General features: G+C 47.6%; 2 protein-coding genes across 50 annotated transcripts in view; one reads left to right on the top strand and one right to left on the bottom strand.

Annotated features, from left to right (window-relative positions):
- Positions 1-5,356, top strand: part of ZMYND8 (zinc finger MYND-type containing 8) — a 161,549-nt gene extending 156,193 nt beyond the window's left edge. For 28 of the 47 annotated variants that reach the window (XM_054541549.1, XM_024238583.2, XM_024238588.3 and 25 more), the window contains 2 exons: positions 1,981-2,064; positions 3,806-5,356. In XM_054541549.1, coding sequence (XP_054397524.1) covers positions 1,981-2,064; positions 3,806-3,942 — 221 coding nt within the window. In that variant the 3' untranslated portion in view covers positions 3,943-5,356. 47 annotated transcript variants of the gene reach the window in all.
- A 20,100-nt stretch (positions 5,357-25,456) lies between these two features.
- The window catches only part of EYA2 (EYA transcriptional coactivator and phosphatase 2), a 315,121-nt gene continuing 313,734 nt past the window's right edge, over positions 25,457-26,843 (bottom strand). For all 3 annotated transcript variants that reach the window (XM_054541866.2, XM_054541867.2, XM_024239112.3), the window contains one exon: positions 25,457-26,249. In XM_054541866.2, the coding sequence (XP_054397841.1) occupies positions 26,169-26,249 (81 nt within the window). In that variant the 3' untranslated portion in view covers positions 25,457-26,168. The remainder of the gene's footprint in view (positions 26,250-26,843) is intronic.

The following is a 26,843-nucleotide window of genomic DNA, read 5'->3' as shown; positions in this document are numbered from 1 at the left end:
TGAAACCCCGTCTCTACTAAAAGTACAAAAAATTAGCTAGGCGTGGTGACACACCCCTGTAATCCCAGCTACTCAGGGGCCTGAGGCATGAGAATTGCTTGAACGCAGGAGGCGGAGGTTACAGTGAGTTGAGACCACGCCACTGCATTCCAGTCTGGGCAACAGAGTGAGACTGTGTCTCAAAAACAAGAGATTTAGTCCAAAATTTAGGACTTGGAAAGAGGCTGGGCAGAGTCACATCAGCACAGTGAGAGCACCATGGAGCCCATGGTCAGAAAGTGGCAGAAAAAGTGTGTTTTGCAGTCAGTGCCGCGGTGATGCTGAGAGTGAGTGAGAAGCTGCAGGGAGGCCGCAGGGGTCTGTGCGGGAATGCAGCCTTCAGTCTTCTCAGTCTTCCCGATTTTCTCACCAAAGCAGTTTGTGTTGACAGGTCATGTCAAAGCAGAAAGACTTCCTCAGTTTTGATCCCCTTCTAATTAATTCCTCATCCATCTCACTTTACTTCTGCCAGCACTTGCTTTCTGGTGACAGCGCATGTGACATATCTAGAAGGAACATGGGTTTTAAAAACATCAAGGCTTCTGAGCTATTTATGTGCATCAGGTACTAGGATAGTACCTCTAAGTTTAGTTGGAAGACAGAAAATTTTAGTTAGGGGTATGAGCTCCCTTAGTGTGTGGACATGGGCCTCTCCTGTTCGTCTTTTCATTTTAAGCTTTTAGTTAAAGCTGTATATGCATAGAGTTGCAGAGAATAAAATAGTGCAGGGGAAAACTCTTCCTAGTTTCAGTTTACACTGCTCATTCTGGTCCTCCTGTTACCTCCTTACTAATAAATAATGTACTTGCCTATACCTCTATTTCTTGACTTTATCTTTAGATATTATTTGTTGACTTCCAGCTTTAAAAGATGAGAGTTACTCTTCTCTTCCTCTTCCCACACTACTGAGGTTACTATTTTATGTGCTACCTTGCTCCAGTGAAACACTTGCCTCCTTAGCTCTTTTGTTCTGTCTGCTACAGACAGTATTTCTTGGCCCCTCTTTTGGCAGCCCATCTTCTCCTTACCTCTCCCACCCGTCATAGCCAGGCTTCCCACCTGTCCTGTGACTTTCCCGTTGTCAAGGTTGAGAACATGTGCATTCTGTTCTATAACTGCATTTAAGCCTCACTCTTGTCTGTTGGCTTAGTCTAAAAAGTTGCAGTGTGACAATTATTACTTATATGATTATGACCATATCATTCATGGCAGAGTCACATAGTGTACTGTGATTATATTTCCATTCTTTTATAGCCTTACTTTTTCCTGGAGTTTCTATTTTTTCTCTTGATCTTACTTTCGATTGTTTTCCTATGAAACTTCTCACCATATCAGCTGTTTACGGAGACTCCTTTCATATCACTGTTTTTTGACTCTTTGATTTCACAGGTGATTTGTTGGTGTGCTACCATCGTAGCTGAGAATTTAGCTTACTTGCCACCTCATCTGGAGTCCCTTCCTTAGTCCTCCTCATCACGTGTGCCTTCTCCATCCTCTCCTCCCTATTCTGTTATCACTGTGGGCAGCTGATGAGTTATTACCTTAAATCGTCTGGCTTTCTCGGGTGCTGCCTTCAACCTTAGCATGTTTCTAGTGCCCGCCTCCGTTTCCCATGGTTGAATTAGGCTATTGGCAGAGCTAGTGGTTCTGAGAATTTGTGGCTTACAAGATGCTGAGTTGCTTTTATGTCATTGTATACCTTATTTCCTATCTGTAATGCTGTGCTCTGTCCAGTGATGCTGTTTGTGGTTTGATATGCATTTTTAAAGAGACTTAGTCTCCTGTGCTTGCATTAAAGTTGGACAATGGTGACATGAATGAAGGTGCCAACTGGTTCTAATAACAGTAGCCTGTTGATGAACAAAAAATAGTAAGCACTTGGGGTTTTGCGGAATTCCAGCTCTCTGACAGACTCTGAGGCTACCTGTGCTATCTCTTCAGTTAGCAAAAGGTGTGACAAGCAACCTGCCTATGCCCCAACCACCACAGACCACCAGCCGCACCCCAACTACCCCGCCCAGAAGTGTAAGTATGACCCTGTCTTACGAAAGCTGCCGGGGCTTCTTCCTGGCATGCAGAAGGCTTGTTCTGTGTGTGTCTGTGTGTGTTTTTCTTTGTGGGTGTGTCTTCTCCTGTTCTTTTGAGTCGTGGGTCTTCCTTTGCAACGTTTCTTCTTCACTGTGCCTCTGGTCGCCATCACAAACCGCATTAGGAAATGAGAGCGAGCCTGTGGGCCTGGCTTCTTGACGGAGTTCGTCCTCGCTCTTTTCATAAAGGGTCCTAGATGAACACCGATTCCCTCCTGTGGTGATTGGCTATGGCAGCCAGTGTCCCGTGTCCTCTCCATATGAGGAGTGAGGGCCTGCAGATCCCTCCATTGGCCAGCCTGGTTCTGGGAGAGAGATACTGAACTCAGCTTGGCCCTAGTCCCATTTCTTCCAGTACCCGCTGGTGGTCTCTGCCCTCACAAGAGCTGGAAGGACTTGATGTGGTTTGACCACATCACTGTAGGATTTTCTCCCAGATGGGGATGACCAGCTGCATCACTCCCCAGAGTCCTTCCGAAGAACTAAAAGCATAGGCATGGCGGCTAAGGGAAGAAGGCATAAGAATTCTGGCAGATTAAGGATTGTTAAGAAGACTCCGCCCTTGCCCCCAGCTCTGCCTACCATAGTATTGCTCCCTTTTGGTCACTGATGCATGTGACTAAGAAGAGTTCTCTCCTGAGTAACTACATGACTTTGGAGATCTTTGATCATTCTCTTCACTGCTTATCTTCCAGAACTCATGGTTACCCACGCATGCCTTTTTACCAGGCAGTAAGAAATGCAGCCCTGCTAGGTAGTAGCATGGTCCCCTCCTTGGCCCACTCCACTCTTGCCCTCAACCTCTTTCAACCAAACATTATCACCCACATTAAGAAATTAAAAAATAATTCTGTCCCAGTCTGTCTGAACTTAGTAAATGATCCAGGATGTGATGGGATCTTAGGGCTTGGCTGGAAGGTTTCTCCAGTCAGCCATCTAGCAGAGCCTGCAGACCTGGGCTGTTGGCTAAAGTGCTCTTCACAGACACCTCATTTGGCTCTTCCTTCAGCTTCTTCACTTATTTCTTACTCAGTCACTACTCAGCTCCTTGTCCATGTGTCTTTGAAGCCATCCTAGGTCTTATTCTGATTCTGAATTCTTCAGTTACCCATAAGCTTGTCCTTACCGGGAGTCAGTGGGTGTGTGTTCCCAGGTGGACTTAACCATTCTTCTCCTTTATGATCCTCTCCCTTGGGTGGACAAGTGTGATTTGGTTTAAGTCCATTTTTTCAAGTTGCCTATACATTGATAAAAGAAATCCCACTAACGGAAGTAGACTGTATGCCAAATTTCGGTGTCTTTCTCCAGGGGCCAAAGCTGGACCCAGAAGTGCATGGGGTGCTTGGTGTCGTTCAGTGAGTAAGGACACACGGTTCCAGACACGGCACAAGAAATGCCTTCCTTGGCAGTTCAGCACCTTTTCCACAAATCTTTATTCTCTGTGAGCATGACACCCTACCGTTTTTCAACCGGCTGTCATTAAATCCTAAAAAATAAGTTGTTCTACCTTTCTGTTCTACAGACCCACGGGTGCAGGGCAGTCAGCGGTGGCAGTGTTTGAACCATCAGTGGGGAGGGGAAGGTGGCTTCCTGTGCAGGAGGGGCAGGTCAGATTGCAGGATGGTTATGCTCAGGCGCAGGTGAGCAGGCACGCTAAACACATTGGTTTTCCTCCTCAGACCATTCCCGGAGTAATAAATCCAGTTGGAGCAGCAGCGATGAGAAGAGGGGATCGACACGTTCCGAGCACAACACCAGTACCAGCACGAAGAGCCTCCTCCCAAAAGAGTCTCGGCTGGACACCTTCTGGGACTAGCAGTGAATCGGGACACAAACCACCCACCCCATTGGGAGAAAAACCCACACGCCAGGAAAAGAAGAAACAACAAAGGCAAGAGAACAGCCACTTTCAGACTTGAGAATGACAAAACCCTCAGTTGAGCCTGAGCCCCCGGCGCGGGGGCTGCTACACTACAGGACACCCGGCATCGGCTTTGACTGCAGACTGTTCACCCACACGAGCCCTGTGCTTTTGGTGTAAATAATGTACAATTTGTGGATGTCATTGAATCTAGAGGACCTTCCCCTTTTTATATTTGTATTAACTTATAAAAAAAAAAAAAAGAAAAAGAAAAGCAATTAAAAAAAAAACAAAAACAACCAACCCCAACAACAAAAAGAATGTTTTGGTATTGGAGAAGGGATGGTCAGTTAGCCTGTCTGTCACACGATGGAATGGATACTGGGCCCGGGGACCACTTTCATACTCACGTCCTCATCCTTGGATACCCAGGGGAGGGTGAACCGTTTTCACTTGTGTGTCTGTACACAGCATGTTGGGATCGGGAGTTTCGGCACAGACTCTATCCCATCAAGCCGTTGGCTCCTTTCAGCTACTACGTTACCACGTTCCTAAAATGCAAGCTCTCCGGACCAGACGGACACAGGGAGAAGCTAGTTTATTTCATGTGATTGAAATGATGACTCTACTCCTAAAAGGGAAAAAACAATATTCTTGTTTACAGAAGAGAAACAGAAACAAGCCCCACTCAGCTCAGTCACAGGAGAGAACATAGAAAGTCTTAGGATCATGAACTCCTTAAAAAGAGAAATCTTATCTTTGCTTTGTGGTTCCTTTAAACACACTCACACACACTTGGTCAGAGATGCTGTGCTTCTTGGAAGCAAGGACTCAAAGGCAAGGTGCACGCAGAGGACATTTGAGTCTGGGATGAAGCATGTACGTATTATTTATATGATGGAATTTCACGTTTTTATGTAAGCATGAAACACAGGCAGTATGAGAGAAAGCAAGGCCCATCATGCTGTCCGTACACTACGTATGCTGTAGAGCCATTTTGTATGTTGTGTAAAACAAAAAGCATTGACGAAAAAGCAAAAGGTGATGTATGTATATGAGAAAATTAATTGTACGATATCATTCCAGTACGTTTTGTTGTACATTTTAGTCTTGTTTACTTAATCTTCATTGTTGATAAGAGGATGCGAACTGTACAGTTTCCAGCTAGTTACCCATATTAGAGAAGAAATAAGAAGACAGTATTAGAAGAAAACAGGAGAGAAAGAACATTTGTGAATTGCAGTTGTCAAAAAAAAAAAAAATAGCCTAGCTGGCCTTATTTGTGAAGCATAATTGCTTTTAGCATATGGAAGTATTTTTTCACATTTTCTTTGTATAAAATTTGTATTAAACTTAAATATCTTTTTGACGGTGGTGTTTCTTTGTGACTGAGCCAGTAGACTCACACTATATGCTTTTTTGGGTTTGCCCATTCCTTCCCCCACCCCCCAGTTTTTTCAGATTTCTTTACCTTTTTTTAATTAAACTGTTTTGGAAAAATGCCGTGGTCGTCCTCGAATTTGCAGTTTTCCATTTGGTCGGGATGGCTGTGTCAAGTTTGCACGACCAAACGCAGAAGGGGCTGTGAGAGGTCACGAGCACCCCCCACAGCCAGGTGGTGGGGCACACTGGAGAGAATGGGCCCTAGTGGGTGCCTCCCACGCCAGTCCTCGTCAAACAGTTGGGAGAGGAGGGAGTTGTTGTCTTCTTGAAGCCCGTAGGGAAGCCGAGCTAACAGGCCTCGTGTGGGCAGCAAGGATCCTGGCCCCTTGCAGGTTCCCTGGTCCATGGCTCCGGGCCTGGCTGGAGGTGCACAGGGTATAAGTAGAATGAAGCGGGCTTGAAAGGCTGAGGTTTGGTTTCCTGGGCAGCAGTGTTCCTTCTCTGCAATCCAGTAATTCCCCAGAAAAGATCTCCACAAACCCCTTCCTGTGCCAAAGGCCAAGACGTGACATGGCCGGCAGGGGAGGTTGGCCCGCGTGGGTATAAGTTCATTCGTGCCAATCAGCAAACACGCATCGCGTCAGGCACTGTCCAGGTGCTGAGGATCCCATGGTGCCATCAAGGAGTCGGGTCCCTGCCTTCATCAAACTTGCATCCTAATGGGGACAACAATCGCTCAGTTACTCAAGTATTACAGGGGACCTGTCATGAGCCATGCACAGTTTCAGTTACTGGGGACAGATGGTGAGCAGGGCCCAGGAGCCCTGTCAGGGTAGGCCTCTCATTCTTCACAGGAAGACAGTCTACAAATTATTTTTATTTTTTGTTTTTTTGAGACGGAGTCTCGCCCCGTCACCCAGGCTGCAGTGCAGTGGCGCAATCTCGGCTCACTGCAAAACCTCCGCCTCCTGGGTTCAAGCGATTCTGGTGCCTCAGCCTCTCAAGTAGCTGGGGATTCAGACGTGCACCACCATGCCTGGCTCATTTTTTTGTATTTTTAGTCAGAGACGAGGGTTTCACATATTCCCGAGGCTGGTCTTGAACTCCTGACTTGAAGTGATCTGCCTGCCTCAGACTCCCAAAGTGCTGGAATTACAGGTATAAGCCATGGCACCTGGACTTTCGTCTTTTTTTGGAGGGAGAGTCTCCATCGCCCAGGCTGGAGTGCAGTGGTGCGATAGCTCACTGCAAACTCAGCCTCCCGGGTTGAAGCAATTCTTCTGTGTCAGCCTCCCGAGTAGCTGGGATTACAGGTGCCCACCACCCATGCCCGGCTAATTTTTGTATTTTTAGTAGAGATGGGGTTTTCGCCATGTTGGCCAGGCTGGTCTCGAACTCCGAACTCCTTGTCTCAGGTGATCCGCCCATCTTGGCCTCCCGTCTTTTTTTTTTTTTTTTTTTTTTTGAGACGGAGTTTTGCTCTTGTTGCTCAGGCTGGAGTGCAATGGCATGATCTTGGCTCACCACAACCTCTGCCTCCCAGGTTCAAGCGATTCTCCTGCTTCAGCCTCCCGAGTAGTTGCGGTTACGGGCATCCACCACCACGCCCAGCTAATTTTGTATTTTTAGTAGAGATGAGGTTTCTCCACATTGGTCAGGCTGGTCTTGAACTCCCAACCCCAGGTGATCCACCTGCCTCGGCCTCCCAAAGTGCTGGGATTACAGGCGTGAGCCACCACGCCTAGCCTCCAAGTCATTTTTTTAAGTGAGAAGAATGTTAGCTTCCCATTCCTGGGCATGTGTGCACACCTTTCCTCTGTTGTCTCATTTCATCCTGAAGACCAGAGAAAGGAGGGGCCATGGCTATGAGGGGTCATCCATTGTCTTCTTTCAGCTCCTGCCTTTCTTGTCTCAACTGCACTCTCTGCTCCTTTGACCTGACACCCTCTTCTGTGGCTGGCACCTGATTCTTCAGATGTCACTTCTGAAATAGCCACCTGCCACTGGCCCATCATAGCCTCAATGTTTTCTTCATATCCCTGAGCAAAGGGTGTGGGGTTTTATAACTTCTCCTGTGTGTCCCAATTGAATGTGAGCTGGGTGAGGGAGGTGCTCTCTGTTCCCTGCTGTGTCCCCAGGGCTTGGACACAATGAAGGTCATGCGGCTCCTAAGTAGCGAGCAGCCAGCAGCTGGGCTCCTAAGTAGCGAGTAGCCAGCAGCGCAGCATTCAAATGCACCTTGAAGTGTCCCACTGCACCCCCATCCGGCCTCTGCCACAACCTCCCTTAGAAGCAAAGACATCCAGGGAAGTGGCTGCTTACTCGAGGACAGAGAAATGGTTGCTTTTAGTTTTACCATTCATCTGACCAGGTAAAACAGCCACATGACTCAAATCTGAAGATACAAAAGGGCCCATAGTATAAAGCCTCTCCCTTCCTGCTACACTGGTCCCCTCCAATCCCCCTTCCCACATAGCCCTCAGGGAGAGTGTGCACTTACAAACAAATGCAGAGACATTTTTCTCTGTTCCTTTTCTTTTATTTCTTTCTTTTTTCTTTTTTTATGAGACGGAGTCTCGCTCTGTCGCCCAAGGTGGAGTGCAGTGGCACGATCTCGGCTCACTACAACATCCACCTCCCGGATTCAAGCAATTTTTCTGCTTCAGCCTACCGAGTAGCTGGGATTAAGGGCACCCGCCACCATGCCCAGCTGAGTTTTGTATTTTTAGTAGAGACAGAGTTTCACCATGTTGGCCAGGCTGGTCTTGAACTCCTGACCTCAGGTGATCTGCCCACCTCAGCCTCCTAAAGTGCTGGAATTACAGGCATGAACCAATGCTCCTGGCCCCCTTTTTCTACATAAATGATAGCATTTGATACACACTCTTCTGCCCTGTCCCCTCGCCCCGTTTTTTTTTTTTTTTAGACTTAATCTGAAGCCTTGAGTATTGATCCATATCGGTGCAGTTCAAGAGCACCTCCATCCATTTTTAGGGGGTGTGATGTCTGCTATGTGGACACGGGATAATGCACGTGGCCAGCCCCCAGCTGGTGGACACTCAGATTGTCCCCAAACTCTGGCCACGGCAAACGGCCCTGCAGTGAGCACCATTACAAAATGACTCCCCAGGCTCCTCTTAGCTGCCCACTGGGGTGGTTATTCCACTCTTTGTGCAGCTTGGAAAACTGAGACTCAGGGGTTACATGAATTTGGAGGGGTCAGGTTTTTAGTTGCAAATAACAGAATCCACTCCACCTAATTAGAACACTCTCTAATCTGCTTACTTCTCAGGCCACACCAGTGGGTCAGTGAGAGGCCAGGTAGGAGGGGAAGGGCTTGAAGGTTCCAGTCTGGGTTGAGTGTTTTCAGAATGAGGAGAAGAAGAGGGAGATGCAGTGAGGTCTGGTGAACCTGGCAGAAGCTGCCAGGTTCTTGCTGGTTTCCTTTGGCAATGACCGGGACAGGAACTGGCTCAGACCTTTTCATGCAGTCCAGCAAGCTCGCCATCTGGTGGCCATAGGCAAAACTGCAGCCTGTGGAGCGATCTGGCCCACTGAGGACAGCGAGCACGTCGGCCAAAACCCTTCACTCCGGAGACAGCTGTTCACTGAGCTCTGTATGAGTCAAGTCCTCAGTAGTGACACAGTAGTGAACAAAACAGGTTCGGTCTCTGTCCCTATTGATCTGACACTCTCACTGGGAAACAATTTGATACCTGTATGCATGTAATATAATCCCAGGCGGGCTAGATGCGCTGAAGGTAAATAAAGCTGGGCGGGTAGGGAGATGATGTTACTGGCAGCCCTCTCTGAGGGGCTCACCGTTCAGTAGAACCTGAAGGGGGTTTCTTTCTGGGGGGACTGAGCCCAATTATTTTATTTATTTATTTTTTGAGACAAGGTCTTGCTCTGTCGCCCAGGCTTGAGTGCTGTGGCGAAATCTCTGCTCACAGCAACCTCTGCCTCCCAGGTTCACACCATCCTCCCGCCTCAGCCTCCTGAGTAGCTGGGACTACAGGCACACGCCACCATGCCCAACTAATTTTTAAATTTTTTTGTAGAGACAGGGTTCCACAATGTTGCCCAGGCTGGTCTTGAACTCGTGAGCTCAAGCGATTCACCCACCTTGGCCTCCTAAAGTGCTGGGATTATAAGTGTGAGCCAGTGTGCCTGTCTATTCTATTATTTTATTTTATTTATTTTGAGACAGAGTCTCACTCTGTTGCCCAGGCTGGAGTGCAGTGGCACTCCAGCTCTGTGCTGAGGCTTTCCATGCTGTAATCCCTTGGGTTTTGTAATAACTCCCTACATGGAGCAGGCGCTCGTAACGGGCCCATTCTCCCATTGAGGCAGCTGAGGTTCAGAGAGAAAAAAGTGACTTGCTCAAGATCACACAAAAGGTCACTGCAGAGCCGGGACTCAAACCAGTGTGCTTACTTCCCAAGCCAGTTCAGTGAGTCATCAGACAACACTGCCCCAGTCACAACTAGCCCCGTGTGTGTGACACCATGGTGAGTTTACAAAATGACTCCCCAGGCTTCTCTTAGCTGCCCACTGGGGTGGTTATTCCACTCTGTGCAGCTTGGGAAATGGAGACGTGGGGGATACATGAATTGGGAGGGGTCAGGTTTTTAGTTGCAAATAACAGAATGGACTTAGCTAATTTGAGCAGAAAAGGCATTTGTTAAAGGATATTGAGTGGCTCACAAATCCCTGGGAGGGCCAGAGAGATGGATTAGGAGATTGCACAGCCACGAACAATGTCCAGATTACATTGCAGGACCTTTGTGTTAAGACTTCCCACATTGGCCAGGCATGGTGGCTAACGCATGTAATCCCAGCACTTTGGGAAGCTGAGACGGGCAGATCACCTGAAGTCAGGAGTTTGAGACCAGCCTGGCCAACATGGCAAAACCCTGTCTCTATTACAAATATAAAAATTAGTGGGGGCATGGTGGTGTATGCCTGTAGTCCCAGCTACTCGGGAGGCTGAGGTGGGAGAATCACTTGAACCCAGGAGGTGGAAGCTGCAGTGAGCTTTGATTGCACCACTGCACTCCAGCCCGGGTGACAGAGCGAGATTCCATCTGGAAAAAAAAAAAAAAAAAAGACTTCTCACATCACTGCCCCATTGGGCTCAAACACTGCGACTTTCTCTAGTGATGCTGGGCACGACCCTTCTGCCACCTTGCCAGATTGGATTCCATGCATCAGAATCCACTTCCATTGCTTTCACATGTGGATGTATCTGGATTGGCTGAGCCCAGGTCCCATGTGGGTGCATCTGATTGAGTCTAAGCACCATTTAGGTGTTGTATTAGTTCATTTTCACACTGCTATAAAGAACTACCCGAGACTGGGTAATTTATAAAGAAAAGAGGTTTGACTCACACTTCTGCAGGGCTGGAGAAGCCTCAGGAAACTTAGAATCATGGCAGAAGGCAAAGGGGAAGAAAAGCATGTTTTACATGGTGGCAGGAGAGGGAGTTCAAAGGGGGAAGTGCCTTACTTTTAAACATCAGATCTTGTGAGAACTCACTATCACGAGAACGGCAAGGGGGAGATCCGCCTTCACAGTTCAATCACCTTCCACCAGACACCTCCTCTGACACATGGGGCTTACAATTGGAGATGAGATTTGGGTGGGGACACAGAGCCAAACCATATCAGGGGTATTTGATTGCTGAGCCTGGGTGCCACCTGGGTGTATGTGACTGGCTGAGCTGAGGCCACATAGCTAACCTTCTAACTGCAACGGAGGCTGGGAAAGTGAGATTCAAGCCTCTTTTGGTGCAGACTCATAAGCTGGGAAAGTGTTCAAACAAAAGGTCTTGTGTGGACAAAACGACAGTACCCACTGCAGAACTGTCCAAGGTCTCTGTCAGTCAGGTCAGTTGTAGAGAGCAGAATTCACCCAACCAGTTTAAGCACAAGGCATTAGTAAGTGCACTGGTCAGTTCCATGCCAACCTGGCTAGGCTGGAACCACATTTCCCAGAATCCTGGCTCTCGAGTGGTTCCCAGTTAGAGTTGACCAAAAGAGGAGCTGTGTGAGATTTCCAAGGCTGTAAGGAAGCCACAGCCTCTACTGTTGCAAGGTCACTGTGGTTAGATGTGGGACAGACAACTGCAGTGGCGCCAGCAGGCTCCAGCTTGCCCTTGCTCTCCTCCACTCTGCGTCCAGGTCATCTTCCTGACTCCTGCATGTCAGCACCTGGCCTGTCACCTGGGCTGCAGAGGCCACAGATCCCCATTGAGTCCTCTGAACTTGCCCCACAGCTTCTCAGATCACCTTCTTGGTGACTCCAGATCCCTCCTCAGACCCCTGCTTCCCCGGCTCCTCCCACAATTATGTAAGGTCTAATACCCATCATCTGTGCATGACTTCTCCCAAACTCATGGCTCGATCTCACTGATACATTAACAGTATTTACAAGCCAGGCATGGTGGCTCCTGCCTGTAATCCCAGCACGTTGGGAGGCCGAGGCAGGCGGATGGATCACTCGAGGTCAGAAGTTCAAGACCAACATGGCCAACATAGTGAAACCCCCATCTCTACTAAAATATAAAAATTAGCCGGGCGTGGTGGCAGGCACCTGTAATCCCAGCTACTCGGGAGGCTCAGGCAGGAGAATCGCTTGAACCCAGGAGGCGGAGGTTTCAGTAAACCGAGATCTTGCCGTGGCACTCCAGCCTGGGCGACAGAGCTAGACTCCGTCTCAAAAAACAAACACAAAACAAAAGAACAAAAACAAACACAAAACAAAACAACAAAAACAAACAAAAACAAACCCCCAAAAAAGTATTTCCGGACTCACATGGAGGGCTGAAGAAAGCCATCAGGTCTGAGCTTCCAGGAAGCCACCGAAGCCACCGTGCAGGACTGGGCTGCAAAGAAACAGATGCACTGAGGCCAGAACCACGCTGGCCCTGGGCTGGTCCACACAGCCACGTGCAGTCACTTTTCTCCCCACTTAATCCGTACCAAATGCAGCTGATGAGTGGAACCTTGACATATCAAACGCCTGGCTGAATAGAGCCTGAGAAATAAGTTTTTTTTTTTTTTTTTTTTTTTTGAGACAGAGTCTCATTCTGTTAACCAGGCTGGAGTGCAGTGGCGTGATCTCGGCTCACTACAACCTCCGCCTCCTGGGTTCAAGCAATTCCTGTGCCTCAGCCTCCTGAGTAGCTGGGATTATAGGCGTGTGCCGTCACGCTCAGCTAATTTTGGTAATTGCAGTAAAGACAGGTTTTCATCATATAGGCCAGGCTGATCTAGAACTCCTGGCCTCAAGTGATCCTCCCATCTCAGCCTCCTAAAGAAATGTGGTTACAGGTGTGAGCCACTGGGCCCATCCGGTTTTTAATTTAGTTTGGAAAACTACCCCAGAAGGGTGATCAGATGTTGAACGAGCCAGTTCTCATACATGTGACCGGGGATCAAACCTGTGGCTTTGCCACCTGGTCTAGGGCTCTAATCTGCCCAGGGCACTCTTTTCAGATTGTGGTGTTAATGGAAAACTGTGGTCTTCCTGGTCCCACAGATAGCCTAAGCCTGGGCCAGTTGGGTACTACAAGCTTTATTAAGACAGCTGAGTACTGACCTTGGTTCACTTTGATGAACCCGAGGAGAAGGAAACTTCATTTACATACACAGCACCTCCTGTGCTCCAGGCAATTTATGCACATTGCATCCTAATGACCTGCGTTTTGCAGCAAAGGACATCAGGTCCAGAGGGATTGAGGCTACACAGCTTGTGCGTAGTCGAAGCTGGACTTGAACCCAGTCTAATGACACAAAAAATGCCTGCTCTTTTTTTTTTTTTTGAGACAGGGTTTCGCTCTTGTTGCCCAGGCTGGAGTGCAGTGGCGCAACTTCGGCTCACCACAACCTCCGCCTCCCGGGTTGAAGCGATTCTCCTGCCTCAGCCTCCCAAGTAGCTGGGATTATACGCATGAGCCACCACGCTTGGCTAATTTTTGCATTTTTAGTAGAGACGGGGTTTCGCCATGTTAGCCAGGCTGGTTTCGAACTCCTGACCTTGTGATCCACCCACCTCGGCCTCCCAAAGTGCTGGGATTACAGGCATGAGCCACCGCGCCCGGCCCAAAAAATGCCTGCTCTTAACCATGACTATATCTTTGTCATCATTGGAGAAACTTTTGTATAAAAGCCACAAGTTAATTATTAACTAGGGACTTATTCTTCACTGGGCCCTGTTTCAGGTGCTGGGGACACAACTGTGGACAAAAGAGACAAGACTTGGACATAGGGTAGTGAGTTCAGCTGGGGTTTGCTCCCAGGACCCAGGCAGGGGATATAAGCTAGGAAACAGGCTGGGGTAACACTGACATAGATATGCTTTCTTTGTATAGTAAACATGTTAGAGGCCAAGCGCGGTGGCTCACGCTTGTAATCCTAGCACTTTAGGAGGCCGAGGTGGGTGGATCACCTGAGGTCAGAAGTTCGAGACCAGCCTGGCCAAAATGGTGAAACCCCGTCTTGTTGCACGTGAGCGAGTTAGAGAAAACGCCACACTTTGAGACGAATTAAGAGTCTGTTTATTTAGCCGGTGGCTAAGAGATGGCTAACGCTTAAAGTTCTTTCGGCCTTGAAGAAGGGGCTAGATTTTCTTTTATACTTTGGTTTAGAAAGGGGAGGGGGGTCTAGTTAAAACAATTTTACAGAAATAAAGTAGGCAAAAAAGTTAAAAGGATAAATGGTTACCGGAAAGTAAACAGTTCTAGGTGCAGAGGCTTTAAGATTATTACAAGGTGATAGACGCGGGGCTTTTTTTGGGCGTTGTCAATCAGACGAATTCCTGGGAACTGCCGATATTGCTCGCCACGGTATTTTATCAGTTAATTGCATTCTTGGATGTGCTGGGAGTCAGCTTGCACAAGTTAAGTCCTTGAGGAAGGAGCTGCCAGTGAAAGAGCCAAGATGGAGTCTGTCTGGCTCTGTTAGCTAAGGGAGAGTCAATTCAGGTGGAACTAAGGCTAGGTGATTAAAGGAAAGAGGGAGAGTCTAAAAACAAGGTTAGTAAAAACAAGGTTAGACATTACAGTCTCTACTAAAAATACAAAAATTAGCCAGGCGTGGTGGCGAGTGCCTGTAATTCCAGCTACTAGAGAGGCTGAGGCAGGAAAATTGTTTGAACCTGGGAGGCGGAGGTTGCAGTGAGCCGAGATCGCGCCACTTCACTACAGCCTGGCAGAAAGAGCGAAACTCCGTCTCAAAAAACCAAAAAACAAACAACAATAACAACAAAAACACGTGTTTGAACAATCTGTGCATTTTTTTACATCTATTTTTTTTTTTTTGAGACAGGGTATCCCTCTGTTGCCCAGGCTGGAGTGCAGTGACACAATCATAGCTCACTGCAAAGTGGCACAATCGTAGCTCACTACAACCTCGACCTCCTGGGCTCAAGCCATCCTCCTGCCTCAGCCTCCCGAGTAGCTGGGACCACAGTGCACGCCACTATGCCCAGTTACTTATTTATTTTTGTAGAGATGGGGTCTCACTATATTGCCCAGCCTGGTCTCAAACTCCTGGGCTCAAATGATTCTCCCACCTCAGTCTCCCAAAGCACTGTGATTGCAGGTGTGAGCCACCGTGTTCCACTATTGCTTTTCTTGAAATATGTAAGCCCTTTAGTTTAGTTTTTATTTTTCCACTTTTGATAGAAAAAATATTTCTCCACTATGAGAATAATAGCTGGCCGGTGTGTGGATCAATGGCAACCAATGCTTGACTTCGGGGTGTCAGGGAGAAAACACAGCATGGTGGCCGGGTGTGGTGGCTCACGCCTGTAATCCCAGCACTTTGGGAGGCTGAGGCGTGTGGATCACCTGAGGTTAGGAGTTCGAGACCAGCTTGACCAACATGGTGAAACTCCATCTCTACTAAAAATACAAAAAATTAGCCAGGCGTGGTGGTGCCTGTCTGTAATCCCAGCTACTCGGGAGGGCTGAAATAGGAGAAATGCTTGAACCTAGGAGATGGAGGTTGTAGTGAGCCAAGCTTGTGCCACTGCACTCCAGCCTCGGCAACAGAGCGAGACTCTGTCTCAAAAAAAAAAAAAAAAAAAAAAAAACAACACAAAAAACACAGCATGGTGAGGACTGTGGCAAACGGGTCAACCTGCAGAGCCCCCGTCAGCTCACAGGGGTGGCCGTGGATGGCTTTAGCTGCTCATGTGCAAATGCAGACCAAGCGATCCACTTGAATTTTAGAGAAGTTGAAAATTTACATTTCGAGTGAAATCACCCAACTTTTATATAATTGGGTCAAAGTATGAAAAAAATCATGTGAAGAGTAATAAAATTTATCTGTGGACCAGAGTTTGCAACCTGAGTCAGAGAGTGCAGGATTGGAGTCTCAGCTCTGCCTGCCTCCAGCTGTGAATCACAGGCAAGCCACGACACCTCCTGAGTCTCAGTTTCACTCTCTGTTAAATGGGGCTTATAAAAACAATCACTTGGATGAGCTTATTTGCCAATCCTTGTTCTAAATCAGTGTTTTCCAATCCATGGGCTGTGAAATTGATTTTGCAGATTGGAACCTGCATCATTGAAAAACAGCAGGATGGAAAAACTATAGAATGTGTCACAATTGTTTGGTAAGCATTGCTTTGTGAAACTTAGTTATACACACGTACATGATATACATACACTCCTATTTATACACACACGTATGTATGTGCTGTACTGGGTCTTGATGTAATATGTAATATGCAATATGCATTTCTTATTACCCCACAAGGAGGCCAGTAGACTTCAGGGGCTGAGGGAAGAGACCCACGGAGTTGGGTAGGGGATGCAAGGGCAAAGAGGCTCCCCCGTCACCTAGAGCTGGAGTTTACCAAACACCAAATACTTGGCTGGGTGCTGTGGCTCATGCCTGTAATCCCAGAACTTTGGGAGGCTGAAGCGGGAGGATCACTTGAGGCCAGGAGTTCAAGACCAGCCTGACCAACATGGCGAAGCCCCATCTCTACTAAAAATACAAAAATTAGCCAGGTGTGGTGGCACGTGTCTGTAGTCCCAGCTACTCAGGAGGCTGAGGCACAAGAATCGCTTGAACCCGGGAGGCGGAGATTACAGTGAGACGAGATCATGTCACTGCACTCCAGCCTGGGCGACAGAGCGAGACTCTGTCTCAATATAAAACCAAAACCAAAACCCCAAACAAATACCAAATACTTAATGGTTGAATTTTTTTTTTTTTTCTTTTTTGAGACGGAGTCTTGCTCTGTCGACCAGGCTGGAGTGCAGTGGCGCGATCTCGGCTCACTGCAATCTCCGCCTCTTGGGTTCAGGTGATTCTCTTGCCTCAGCCTCCTGAGTGGCTGGGATTACAGGCACGTGCCACCATGCCCAGCTAATTTTTTTTGTATTTTTAGTAGAGACGGGGTTTCACCATGTTGGCCAGGCTGGTCTCGAACTCATGACCTCAAGTGATCCACCTGCCTTGGCCTTTTTTTGAGATTTTTGATACATGGTCTTGCCTTTCTCTGTCACCCAGGTTGGAGTGCAGTGGTGTGATCATGACTGCAGCCTCAAACTTCTGGGGCTCAAGCGATCCTCCCGCTTCAGCCTCCCAAAATGCTGGGAATTATAGGTGCAAGCCACTGCACATGGTCAAATGGTTGAATTATAAAATCAGCATTTGGCTAGAGCCGGATTATCATCACTCTCAAATGAACTTCAGGATATAAAAATAAATCCGGCTGGGCTCGGTGGCTCATGCCTGTAATCCCAGCACTTTGGGAGGCTGAGGTAGGTGGATTACTTGAGCCCAGGAGTTTGAGACCAGCCTGGTCAACATGGCAAAATCTCCACCAAAAAATACCAAAAAATCAGCCAGGTGTGGTGGCGCATGGCTGTAATCCCAGCTACTCAGGAGGCTGAGGTAGGAGGATCACTTGAGCCTGGGAGGTTGAGGCTGCTGTGATTGCACCACTTGACTCCAGCCTGGGCAACAAAGTGAGACCCTATCTCAAACCAACCAACCAACCAACCAACCAACCTACCTACCTAACACTTCTCCCAGACAATTGAAGCCATTGTTACAATTACATTATTAAACACTGGCGCGGCCCATGTCTAAAGCAGGGCAGAGTGCAGGAACAGCGTTTCCCAGCCCTGTAGGTGGCTGGGCCACTCTCGAGGCCACCACAGCGTCCATCTGCCTCCTGCATAGACATTGTGTCAACCGAGGCCACCACTATGGTCACTGTAGAAGGTCACCTTACCATGACCTCTTGGGCCTAACATATCGTCGACGGTGCTGCAGTATCATCAGAGCAATCCCTTTAGCCCGGCGCAGCCCAAAGTAGACGCCTTGGGAATCCTTTCTCAGAAGACTTGCGTTATTTCTCTTTCCCGGTCCCACTTCAAGCGGCACCTGCGGGCGGCTGGGCCAGCTGCGGGGCCGCACTGCCCCCTGGTGGTTGCAGATGAGCACAGCTTCTCGGACGCTGAGCTTGCATCACGGGGCTCAAAATATTAGGGAAAAATGGTCCAGCGTTTTTAACGCGAATTCTCGTTTTCCCAGAATGAACAGGTCCGTGCAACAACATGGGTACATCTCAAAAACATTCTGAGTCAGAGAAGCCAGGCACCAAAGATTACGCTCTGAGTCCATTTATATGAAGTTCTAGATCAGGCCAAACTATCTTTTAGCTACAGGAACCAGAACAGTCACGGAATGCGGATATAGACTGGGCAGGGGTGTGAGGGAGCCAGCCTTTTGCCTGGAAAAGTTTTCCATCTTGATCTGGGTGCTGTAATTATCCCAGCATAATCATATGTAAAGATACTTGAGATTTGAGATTTGTGCAATACACTTTATATTAATTATAAAACCAAAAAAAAATTTAAATATGTGAAGGAATCCCTTGCCCAGACGCTTCATCCAGCCCCTTCTAACCATGTTTTTTCACAGCAGCCAGGGTGATTTTGAGAATATCAATCATATCACAGCACCCTCCTGTTTAAAACCTGATTGGTTTTGAGCTGGATGCTTAAAACCTTCTGACGTCTTTTCACTGGATTTAGAATACAATTTAAAATCCCAAATGAATAGGGTCCCACCAGATCTGGCCCGGCCTTGCCCTTGCGCCCTATCATGCTCGCCCCCTCTGACCTTGGCCTCGGCCTCCAGCCACACCGGCTTCCTTTCTTTCCTTTCTCCTGCCTGGAACCGTGTATTTCCTGCACCTCTCCCTGGAATGCTGTCCCTGGCCTTTCTTATCGTACTGGTCTGAGCTCAAGTGTCACCTCCTTAGAGGTGACCAGCGAGTCCACAGCAACCCCCATGCTGTTCGGAGGAGTCTATGCTGCATCAGCCCAATCCTTGCTTCTGGACTCCAGGCACTGTCTGAAGTGACTCTGTACTGGGGAAGAAAGCAGCCTCCTTCTTTGAGCTGACAGTACCATGCTGTGTGCCCTAAAAGTTAAAATCTCAGCCAGCAAAAAGATCCTCAATATTTTACCTCCTGGACAAGCACCGAGACCCCTTTATGGCCCCTGAATGTTCCCTGGAGAGATACTGCCATCTCTGTCAAGAAGTTGTTCTTGGGGCCCCTTTCAATGGGTCTTTTTGAAGTTGGCTAAAGTAGGCCTCCAAGACCCACCTTCCCTCCCTGTGGAGGCTCACGCGACCCCTCCTCTCCTGCTGACCTCAAGGCAGATCTTGGAAGGGGACACAGGTTGTGGCTCAAGCCTGAATGAAGCCTGTGCCTGGGGTGTGTGTGCTGGTTCCCTGCTCCTGGCTGGCGAAAACCTTTCTTCTTGTGGGACCCGGCTGACTCGCGGCAAAGGCTGCCTCCCAGTGTCAATGGGGCCGCTTTCAGTCTGGTTCCCTGCGCTCTGTAACGGTCGGGACCTCATCTGCTCATTTTCACCTCTGCATCCAGAACTTGAAACGAGCACCTGGTAAATAACAGACCTGTGCATAACCCGGATCTATTTCCAAAACATGTCGCTAAGTGAAAAAAAGCCAATGGCACATGCCACCCTTTGTGTAACAATGAAGAAGAAATAAGAAATATATTATCATATTTCCATAAAGAAACTTTAAAAGGATATAAAAGAAATGAAGGGGCCGGGTGCGGTGGCTCACACCTGTAATCCCAGCACTTTGGGAGGCTGAGGCAGGTGGATCACCTGAGGTCAGGAGTTCGAGACTACCCTGGCCAACATAGGGAAACCCCATCTCTACTAAAAATACGAAAATTAGCCGGGCGTGGTGGCTCGCACCTGTAGTCCCAGCTACTTGGGAGGCTGAGGCATGAGAATCACTTGAACCCGGGAGGCAGAAGTTGTAGTGAGCTGAGATCATGCCACTGCACTCCAGCCTGGGCAACACAGTGAGACTTGGTCTCAAAAGAAATTAAGGAATGCAGCTGCTTACAGGAGGCTGATGAAATCAGACATATGAGTGACAGGCAGGACAGTGCCTTCATCGCATTGAAAATTGTGAATGGGTGAGCTGTAGGGGCATGGATGAGTGGATATATTCCAGCCTCTTTGAAACTTGTTAACAGGATTTTCCCAGGGGTCCCTGGCTCTCAGACCACTGAGACCACCTTGTGTTGGGCAATGGGGGCTCAGAGAGGGGCCTTACTTGCTACATCCCCCATGGCCACAGCCTTTACCCAATGCTGTGGGGCACACATACAAAGGGCTAGTGATGCTGTTTGGGGGAAACCAAGGCTGGAAACAAGCTCCTTAGGGCCACAGGTTATCGACAGAGAAGTCTCTAAAACTGACATCTGACCTTTTAAGATGCTCCTATAGGGCCAGGCGAGATGGCACATGCCTGTAATCCCGGCACTTTGGGAGGCTGAGGCGGGAAGATCACTTGAGGCCAGGGGTTTGAGACCAGCCTGGGCAACATAGTGAGACCCTGTTTCTACAAAAATAAAAAAGTAAACAAATTTAAAAATAAGGTGCTCTTATAGGTAATCCATTCACTGTTTTCAATATATGAGCTTCACCAGTACCGTGAGTCATGAAACTCTCAGATTTTTGTCCAACTAATGTGGACAATGAATGTATTTGCATTTCTCTTGTTATAAGTAAGGGTGAACTTTTTTCTTTTGTTTTTTTGAGACAGGGTCTCGCTCTGTCACCCAGGCTGGTGTGCAGTGGCATGATCACAGCTCACTGCAGCCTTGACCTCCTGGGCTCAAGCGATTCTCCCACCTCAGCCTCCCTGGTAGCTTGGGCTATAAGTGCATGCCATCACACCTGGCTAATTTTTTAAATTATTTGTGGAGACAGGGTCTCACTATGTTGCCCAGGCTGATCTTGAACTCCTGAGCTCAAGTGAGCCTTCTGTCTCAGGCTCCCAATGTGTTGGGATTATAGGTATAAGCCACTGCACTGGCATTTTTTTAAATTTAAATGTTATTTTTATTTTTAGAGACAGGGTCTCACTCTGTCATCCAGGCTGGAGTGCAATGGCATAATCATAAATCACTGCAGCCTGAACTGCTGGGCTTAAGTGAGCCTCCTGCGTCAGCCTCCTGAGTAGCGTGCACTACAGGCATGCACCACCAGGCCTGGCTAATTTTTTTATTTTTGTTTTTTGTAGAGATGGGGTCTCACTATGTTGCAGGCTGGTATGGAACTCCTGGCCTCAAGCCATCCTCCCACCTTGGCCCCCCAAAGGTCTGGGATTACAGGTGTGAGCCATCATGTCTGGCCTGAGTATCTTTTTATAAGTTTTAAAACCAAATTAGCTGGGTGTGGTGGCTCATGTCTGTAATCCCAGCTACTCCGGAAGTTAAGGTGGGGAGATCGCTTAAGCCCAGGAGTTTGAGGTTACAGTGAGCTATGATTGTGCCACTGCACTCCAGCCTGGGTAACAGAGTGAGACCCGGTCTAAAAAAAACAATCAAAACCAGAAAACGCACACACACAAAAACCCCCCAAAAACAAAACGAAACAAAAAAAACCAAACACCAGAAACCACCACCAACAAAAAGACAAGAACTAGTTACATTTAAAAAAATATAAAGTATTGGCCAGGTGCTGTGGCTCATGCCTGTAATTCTAGCACTTTGGAAGGCCGAGGTGGGCAGATCACCTGAGGTTGGGAGTTCGAGACCAGCCTGGCTAACACGGTGAAACTCTGTCGCTACTAAAAATACAAAATTAGCTGGGCATGGTGGCATGCACCTGTAATGCCAGCTACTCGGGAGGCTGAGGCAGGAGAATCACTTGAACCTGGGAGGTGGACACTGTAGTGAGCCGAGATCACGCCATTGCACTCCAGCCTGGGTGACAGAGCAAGACTCTGTCTCAAAAAAAAAAAAAAAAAAAAAAAGGCCGGGCGCGGTGGCTCACACCTGTAATCCCAGCACTTTGGGAGGCTGAGATGGGTGGATCACGAGGTCAGGAGATCGAGACCATCCTGGCTAACATGGTGAAACCCCATCTCTACTAAAAAATACAAAAAATTAGCCCGGTGTGGTGGCAGGCACCTGTAGTCCCAGCTACTCGGGAGGCTGAGGCAGGAGAATGGCGCGAACCCAGGAGGCAGAGCTTGCAGTGAGCCGAGATCACACCACTGCACTCCAGCGTGGGTGACAGAGCAAGACTCCGTCTCAAAAAAAAAAAAAAAAAAAGAAAAAAACTAGTAATGCTATTTATTATGTGCTATATCAGTTGGAGTGCTTTTGGCTGCAAGTAACTCAGGAAGAAACAACTCAAAATATTTAAAGGACATTAACTCACATAATACATTTAACCTGATTATCTGTCCTAGGCAGTTATCTTTTAAAAATTAAGCAATGCTTTACTCATGAAAATCTTTGTTGGATTACGCCTTCCACAGCTTCCACTCTAAGAATGTGGATGTTGCCTACAAACGAAGCCAAAGGAGAGGAAACAGAGTCCAGGGATTCAGAGAAATAAATTGAATTTTAAAGATGGGTCTTGAGTTTTGCATTTGAAGGGGTCTGAGGTCACTCATTCTTGAATCTTTTAGTCAAGTGAGCAGATGAATTCTGTTTTGTTTAAGCCATTTTGATAGTGTTTCTGTCATTTGCAATGGAAAAATCCAAATGGTAGCTCTCTGACTTCTAAATCCCTTGGATATACAAATTCTTTCATCCTTGAGGTCAACCTGGGCACCGTTGTGGGTCTCTATCCTTCTGCTGGGCTGCTCAGGAAGTTCTGGAGTCAAGGTTGGACTTCTGAGAGTCCAAGAGCTTTTGTATGTGAGTCTTGAATAGTCCTGTTACTCTACTTCTAAGAATGTTCTGGAGAGCAGCAAGACACTGCTGGGGAAACAGTGAAGTCAAGAAGCCTGGGACCATGAAATCCCAGTCATCCATCTATCCACCTATCCACCTAACCACCCATCTGTCCACCTATCATCCATCCATCCACTCATTCACCTATCCATCCATCCATCCATCCATCCATCTACTATTCACCCATCTCTCCATCCATCCATCCATCCATCCATCTACTATTCACCCATCTCTCCATCCATCCATCCATCCACCATTTATCTACTCATTCACCCATCCAACATTCATTAAGTGGCATATCTGTGCCAGGCTCTGTGATGGGCAATGAGCATACAGAGATGAGAAAAACACTATCCTTACTCAGCAGAAGCTCTGAGTCATCCAGAAGGAATTCAAGTTAAAACACTTACCTTAAAGACTGTGGACTGTTAACTTTTGTCAGAACTAGTCTTTGACATCTACTCATCACAACAAAAAAGTAGTTGATCACCTAGGTAGTTTAATTTCAGGGTCAAGGGGAAGATCTGTTTCACCCAAAACCTCCTGTGTGCATAGCTGAAATTCTACTTGTGTTTCTAATAAAATCCTACTAAAAGAAAAAATTTTCTTAATAAGTAATTTACCCTTTGTTGGACCCTAAACAGAATTTTCCCCGGCAGCAGGTTTTGATAGTAGCAGGAAGGGAGAGATGGGTAGATCATGATTGTAAGTGGGTTCGTGTGTGGCAAGGGTGCTAAACAATGGGGAGTCAGGGGAATTCACGAGTATTCACATCACTGACTCCCAGTGGATGGTTGGTGACTGGGTGGCTCTACTCCAGTCTCGTTATCCACTCCAGCTAGAAGTCAACTTATCCAGTAAAGCTCCTCCACTCATTCTAGAAGAAACCTAAGCTGGCAGATAATAGTGAGGCTGACTCAGATATTTTAGGCAACATTAAAGATTCTTCACTTCCATTCCACTCTCTATCCATCTAACCATCACACTTCATTTCCATTTAACTTTCCATCCACCTGCCCATTAAACTGTCCACATATCCATCATAATATTACTATCAACAACCAACAACCATCAATCATTCCATCCATCTACCTATCCAAACAACCCACTCATTTTTCCACTAACTCACCCACCTAACCATCTATCCATATTTCTGTAAAACCACCCAACCATTCACTCATCCAAACCACCATCTATTCATTCATCTCACCACACAGATCTTGGATAGATCTGGTCGTCTATCCAATAATCTATTTGTTCATCCATATACCCATGATTTATACAACTATCCATCTAGTCCTCCCAAGTAGGTATCCATTTATTCATCTATCCATCTTCCAGTCACCCAATTACCCACCCACCTTCCAATTAATCATCTAATCACCTAACCCACCATTCATCTACCCATGTACTCAACTATTTAACACTCCATTTTATCCATTTGTCCAAATGGCCATTCACCCATATTATCATCCATCTGGCTGTGGTTCCATTCATATTTCCATCCTTCATTCTATGCCATCTATAATGGGATTCTACTTTGTGTCAGGCTCTGTGCTTGATTCTGTGGATATAGAGATGAAACCAACAGTACCTACCCCCTGAGAAGCTCAGAGTCTAGTAAGGGAGTCTATCTGACCCTTGGTGATGCCTCTTTTTTTTTTTTGAGACTGGGTCTTGCTCTGTCACCCAGGCTGGAGTGCAGCAGTGTGATCATGGCTCACTGCAGCCTCAACCTCCTGGGCTCAAGAGCTCTTCCCACCTCCACCTCCTGAGTAGTTGGGACTACAGGTGCATGCTATATGCCTGGCTAGTTTTTATATTTTTTTGTAAAGACGGGGTTTCACTATGTTGCCCAGGTTGGTCTCAAACTCCCAGCCTCAAGCGACCCACATGCCTTGGACTCCCAAAGTGTTGGGATTATAGGCATAAGCCACCATGCCTGGCCGGTGATAGTTTTCTAATCATCAGAGATTCTAGCTCAGACTCCAGTGGCAGAGATCTCCATCTCCCATGACATGGGTCAGCTGACTGATAATCCAGGATTTTACCAACATTAATAAGGAAGGAGCCTATATTCCTGCTTAGCATCCAATCAGATAGACCCAGGTCCTGCCTGGTCCACTATGGCTAGTAGCAGTGCTCCAGTTGTCTTCAGAACTTCTCCAGACGTCCCTCCTTGCCCCTTACACCGGATCCTTCACTCATGTCCCATCCACTGGAAAATGAAGTCCTACCATTGGAATGGAAGTCAGTTGCATTTTCCAGCCTGACCCTCAATCCTCCCAATTCTTTGAATAACAGCTCACTGATTTTCTTTCCCTTGGAGGATCAGCTTCTTCAACTTGCTGTTCGTGGCAGGATCCAACCCTAAATCCAGCTCCGTGAGTTGCCTAAGCCTCAGATTTGGCCAATGAGTTACAGTCCTGAGGCTTTCGCTGCACCACTCTGAAGAACGTGGTCTCTTTCTGCCTGTGTGGTTTTGCTGAAGGACTCGTAGAGCCGTCTTTGCCACACAGGGAAGAGCCTGCCTGAGAATTAAGGCCACATGAGAGAAATTCATTTGATCACCTGGATCCAGACAGATACCACCTAAAGTTCCTGGAGACACTTGTCCCTTTGTCCTTCTTCCCCTCCCTTTCTCCCTCCCTCTTTTTCTCCCTCTTCTCCTTCCTCCCTCCCCTCACCCCATTTTTCTTGGCTTAAGCCAGTGTGAGTTGGATTTTATTCTTTTGCAACTGATAAAGTCCTTAAAAAGGCCAACACAGTTGGAAGCCTCAAGAGTGGTAATAAAGTAACCACATCCTACCCCACTTCAAAATGTAAACGTGGTTTTATTTAATGCCTTTTATCCATCACAAAGCACCCATTCCTTCCCAGCATCCCCCTCTTCCTAGAAGACAAGATGCAGCGTAAGGCACGTGCACTGTCCACATGACGTCAAGTAGGGTCTTTAAAAACAAAAATAAGCAATAGTCTTTTCAACAGCTCGAACTGCCTCCCTCTCTAATGTTCAAAGAATGATTGTCCCCACAAAGCACAACTTGGAGAAGAGAGTGCTTACATTAGAACTGTGAACCACCCCACATACCAGTTCAAAAAACAAAACCAAACCAACGACTAAGAAACCCAGCCACACAGGTACAAGAGCATAATTCCGGAGTAATGAGACTAGTCCATAAATTAAAAAGAAGACAAGACAAACCGGTCCCCTCCTCATCACCAGGCACCCCCCAAATCGGCAATTCCTTGCTTTTGTTCTGTGAGTCTTATAGAAGAGTCTAGACTCCGAGCCAGCCCTTTTCCCCAAAGTCAAATACTCTGAAGTCAATGTTGGGTACTTTCCTTCTCAGAACCCCCATTTGGACTGATGGATGGCTTCTGAGATGGTCACTGGACATGTCGTCTCGGCTGTGGGGCCCCTTCCTGGTGACCAACATCTGGGTCTCTGGAGTTCTCGGTGGGGAGGTGGGGAAGGCGAGGGGGTCTGAGGGTGAGATGGCAGGTGGAGATGCTGCTGATCCTGCTATAAATACTCCAGCTCCAGGGCGTGCCTCAGTGCCTCCAGGTCTGCGTGGCAGGATATCCGCCAGAAAGGCATGTTGTGCTGAAACACAGAACACCAGCCACAAGGTTATGGCCCTGCCCCTGCCCCCGGATTTCACCCGCGGTTAGAGGGCATGTGAGAAGTCAACCCAGTTAAGTCCAGCATGTGGGGACTTCCCAAACTATGAGGCACTTGACGTTGCTGGCAGACCCACATCTGGCCAGTACCCACCAGTATGGCCAACCATTTCTATTCACTCAGAGCCTGCTCTGACGGGCTTATCCAGCACTGCCCAGCATGTTCGCTGTTTGACCATCTCGCCTCTGTTGGTACCAGTGTGGTCTGAGGCAGTGCACTGACAGGGCGTTAAATTGCACAGCGGGAAAGCGATTCCTTTTTAAAAATTTGTTCTTGCCCGGACACTGTGGTCCACGCTCATAATCCCGGCGCTTTGGGAGGCTGAGGCGGGAGGATTGCTTGAGGCCAGGAATTGGAAGCTGCAGTGCTTTGAATCCTGTTATTTCAAGAAGAAAGTCACAGCTGGTGCTGGAACCCCTCCCCAATGTTTGACAATCTCCACTGTGAACAAACAGAGCTGGTCTTGGAGAGTCTTGAACAGGCCACTGTAGCTAGCCAGGTCAGGATGACACTAAC

The sequence above is a fragment of the Pongo abelii genome, chromosome 21, assembly GCF_028885655.2.
Source record: "Pongo abelii isolate AG06213 chromosome 21, NHGRI_mPonAbe1-v2.0_pri, whole genome shotgun sequence".
NCBI classification, from domain to species: domain Eukaryota; kingdom Metazoa; phylum Chordata; class Mammalia; order Primates; family Hominidae; genus Pongo; species Pongo abelii.
This window is presented reverse-complemented; position numbering and strand designations above follow the sequence as displayed.